Raw genomic sequence first — 4,708 nt, 5'->3', positions numbered from 1 at the left:
AGGAACAACTTCCTCCGATAGGAAATAATTTCAATGAAAGCCATACCCATTTGTGACAAATTCTGATAATTTTAGAGATTCTACTCGTATCTATTGCACATCCTCGATTTGACTATTTCTTCGTGATCTTCAGTTGAAAAATTGTTATTATATTGAAGACATTTAAATAAAATACAAAGGACGTAGTGATAGCGAATCATCTATATCACTCTTCAAGTCTTCCCTAAAATGAAGTGTATCATAGAATCCACAGAGTCAAAGTAAACTTTAACCTTTAGCAGTACTAGAACCACATTCCGTATAAAGCAAAGCCAGTATCGTTTTCATCAATCTTAAACTCATAGTCACATTAACTGTGACATAGGTTTTAACTCAGAGTGGATGATTCTGGAATCTTTTTGAATAGAAAGTAGTTGAAAATTACAGATGGTAGTAAACTTTTATTTCGTAAGTGATTTATAGATGGCTGAAATTTTAACTAGGGCTCAATGATTCAGAATAATTGAAATGATATAAGGATAAATGCTCATATGACATAGTTTAGGTATAATTTCGAATATCCATAAAAATATTTTCTAGGGATTGACAATTTTTCAACTGAAGAGGACAAAATAAATCGCCAACGCGCTTCCGAAAGAATCAAAACGTACCACAAGAGTTGGCTAATAACAACCAAATCTAACAAGGGGAGACCACGAAACTTGCTCCTCCTTTTGCAATGCCGTATTTTTTATGGCCTTCGGAATGGTGAACACATCCCTGAACTAGTAGTGGTTCCGTTGAATGGGCCTTAGTTTGGCTGTAATTAATTAATTTTCATGCGGTACTTTTCACAATCCGCGTATAGTTTCATAATGTCGCACTACATGGCGGGCGGGTCAGTTGGGGTAGTGGTTAGCGTTTACGGCTACCTCTCAGGGGACCAGGGTTCGGGGCTCCGTGATGGCTGAATATTTTGTTGTCTTCATTGTGATCATACGGCGTCCACTTTTTCATTAATTTTAATTGCGACAAACATAGACATGAGACTTTTTTTTATCATCATAATGGCGTTTAGGTATTTAAGCAGTGTCATTTCAAACACGGAGATACGACGACTACACTAGCAAGGGTTGGTGTGCGCCAAAATGTTAATTTTTTCATTGCTTATACTGAAGATGGCTCTTGGAACAAACGGCGGGGGTTTATAAGCATCTTCAGAGTAGTAACACCCAGGGACGCCGACTTGCAAAAAATATTGGGGGGGCCTAAACCGGGGACTTGCCCCGGGAAATTCTCTAAGCAGTGATTTTTAAGTTTTTTAAGCATTTTAGAAGAGTCTTATGATCAACATTAGAACCCTTATAACTCGAATCTCGATATCTGGACACTCCGGGGAAAATTGACAAGCCTGGCACATTTTTTCCTCACACCCATAACGGATTTTTGAGGGGGCTCGGGACCCCTCATGCCCCATGGAGTCGGCGCCTATGGTAACACCTAAGTGTTACCATAGAGTGCAAGGCATGTGGAGTTACAACAATAACGAAAAGGTTTACAGGGTAGGTAGTGAGAAACATTATTGACAGCGATTGAATTTTCTATTTTCGGCATTACAAATACAGCATTTTAGGTACAAATTCAAGTAGGTGCACCTGTCTCCTTTAAAATTTAAGGTACTTAAAGAATTCTTACTCATTTATATGTCCTCCAATGTTCTTTAACCCTTTCCGGTCCAGTGAGTCCAAATGGAATCACGTCGCTTTCCTGCTTCGAGCATCAATTCAAATCCCCCGCGGACTCTATTTAGCGTTAGCGGCCGTAGTACATAGTGCCACCACCAGGTTTTATGACTCGCCGTTCAAGAATAAATACGATCTTCAGCTATTGATGAAGATTGCTGCACATGTGCTTGTGAGTATTCTTCGGAGTTCATCGGCGGAGTTTTACATGAATGAAAAACGGAGGTAAGTGCAGTATTTTGACCATAAAAATTAAGAGCTCTTTCGACATTGTTTGACATTGATTATAAGAGATTTTAAGCTTCTGCGAGAGGAAATGTCTTTGTAATTTTATAAAATATAACATGATTCCATTTGGAATCAGTGGCCCAGATGTATGTGTTAAGTTTGACCGAGTTTGCAAAGCATCATTTTACTGAAAGTAAGCTCATTAGTTGAGATCCAACGAAATAGTTGGTATTTTAAATACGAATTAGAATTGACGGAACGTGTTAATTGAATATCTCATGAACGGAATTGTCTAATTGTTTTTTCAGTGTATTTATGTTTAGTAAAGCCACAGGGATTTTGGAAAATAGATTTTATTTTCACCGAATCATTTCCATTTCAGACGATGGCGACATCATTGACGACTAAGGAAATAGTGTACATTTTAGAAGGTGACATCTCTGATATTGACATCTCAGATGATGAAGACATCTCAGAGGAAAACCCGGATTGGCTTTTGAATAGAGAAGCAGTCGGACCTGACGTTATGAATACCGAGGTACAGGGTTTTCCGAACATCCCTGATGTCGGACTTGCTTTTGAAGTAAATAAGTGTAGTGATGATAGTGATGATGATGACATGCCTTTGGCACAACGTTATCCGCATCTAATGAACCAATCGCAGAGAAAAGTAAATAGGTCATTATGGACTTATGAAGACCTAGGTTATGTTGATTCCTCATGTGACTCTCAATTTTCACCACCTCCTGATGAAATTAGCACCCCATTTTCATATTTCAAGCTTTTTGTTGATAATGATATGATAAGTAATATTGTAGAGCAAACTAATCTCTATTCAGTGCAGGAAAAATGCCAAAATGTAAACACTAATGACAAAGAAATACATCAGCTCCTAGGAATTCATATGATTATGAGCATTGTCACAATGCCAAGTTACTCCATGTTCTGGAGTGAAAAGTCGCGATATGGTCAAATTGCAGATGTCATGTCTCGCAATAGATTCAAAACTTTGCGAGGTAATCTACATTTTAATAATAATGACAATATGTTGTCCCGTGATGATCCTGCTTACGATAAACTGTTCAAAATCCGGCCATTTTTAAATGCTCTAAGGAAAAACTTCCTGAAAGTGGAACCGGAAGAGCATAATTCAGTGGATGAATTTATGATTCCTTTGAAAGCTCATACAGCATTGAAGCAGTATATGAAAAGCAAACCACACAAGTGGGGAGTGAAGGTTTTTGCTCGTGCAGGGGTTAGCGGATTTGTGTATGATTTTGAAATTTATCTGGGCAAGCAAACTAATGTAAAAGAATCTGGTCTTGGAATCAGTGGTGATATTGTCATTCGGCTAGCAGAAAATATCCCTAAGCACAAAAATTTCAAATTATATTGTGATAACTGGTTTTCCTCGCCTAAACTATTCTCGCAACTAAGGAAAGATGGTATTTTAGCTGCAGGAACTATCCGTAGAAATAGGCTAGGGCAATGCACTTTGAAAAGTGACAAGGAGTTGAAAAAACAAGGGAGGGGTAGCTTTGATTATAGACTTGAGAAAAGTGAAAATACGTTTGTTTTGAAATGGCTGGAAAATAAACCAGTGTATTTAATTTCCAACTTTGTTGGGGCTCATCCTGTGGAAAATGTTCGACGCTGGTCTGTAGCAGAAAAAAGGTACATAGACGTGCCACAGCCAAATATTGTTCGTGCGTACAATAAGCATATGGGAGGAGTCGATAAACAAGATATGCTTCTGGAACTTTACAGAACAAACCTCAAAGGGAAGCGTTATTACCTCAGGGTGATTTTTCACTTCATCGACCTCAGTGTTGTAAATGCTTGGCTGTTATACCGCAGACATTGTGAGCAATTGAAAGAAAAATATATGCCCTTGATTGAGTTCAAATTATCTGTAGCTCATGCATTACTCTACTTTGGTCCCAATATCTCTAATAAGAGAGGAAGACCATCTTCATCACCGAGTGTGGAGGGAAAAGGAGTGGCGAAAAGAACTTTTACACCACGGCCGGTGGCCGATGTTCGATTCGATGGGATTGATCATTGGCCTTTGCATGTAAATACTAAAAATAGATGTAAATTGTGCATAAAAAGTTATACGCGAGTGAAGTGCGAGAAATGCAACTTACCATTGTGCTTCTCCAACGAAAAAAACTGTTTCAAAACTTTTCATGTAAAATGATATATTTGTCCCCTGTATTTCATGTAAAAGGTAATATGTAATCTACATGAAGTTCAAAAATTTGTTTTATTAAATAAATTGATAATTTAACAATGTAATTTGTACATTATTTACAAATTTTATGTTGTTTTAAACCTGTATACTATTTAAATGAAACTTCAGTTAGAACGGAAATCATTGCTTTCAAAAAGGCCACTGATTCCATTTGGAATCAGGTCTGAAATTTTGTATTAATATATATTTGAACGCACTAAAGATTCTCTGCACATATATAACACTTTCAAAGTCATTTTAGTGCAGTAAATAAATTTTTTTGCTGCATATTCATTATTTGGACTGGAAAGGGTTAACCAACATTCAGCAATGTATTTGATGCTGCGTAACTGAGTAAATCGCATGCAAGGTTTTTCATTATATGACAGACATGACGATTATATTACAACGACAATAATATTTCCAACGATAGTTAGCCCTGATAAATAACATTTCATTATTTCCAGAACTAACTAAAATATTAATTTAAAAATATTACTAGGAAGTTATCTTTTCGCTTAAGAGA

General features: G+C 36.9%; 1 protein-coding gene across 1 annotated transcript; it reads left to right on the top strand.

Annotated features, from left to right (window-relative positions):
• Positions 1-1,701: 1,701 nt before the first annotated feature.
• On the top strand, positions 1,702-4,490 carry LOC124160109 (piggyBac transposable element-derived protein 2-like). Its single transcript, XM_046535857.1, has 2 exons — positions 1,702-1,946; positions 2,332-4,490. The coding sequence occupies exon 2, from the start codon at positions 2,335-2,337 to the stop codon at positions 4,147-4,149; it is 1,815 nt and encodes a 604-aa protein (XP_046391813.1). The 5' UTR covers positions 1,702-1,946; positions 2,332-2,334; the 3' UTR covers positions 4,150-4,490.
• The last annotated feature ends 218 nt before the right edge of the window (positions 4,491-4,708 follow it).

Source organism: Ischnura elegans, chromosome 6, assembly GCF_921293095.1.
Source record: "Ischnura elegans chromosome 6, ioIscEleg1.1, whole genome shotgun sequence".
Classification (NCBI taxonomy): Eukaryota; Metazoa; Arthropoda; class Insecta; order Odonata; family Coenagrionidae; genus Ischnura; species Ischnura elegans.
Note: the sequence above shows the minus strand (reverse complement) of the source record. Positions and strands in the feature narration are given on the sequence as shown.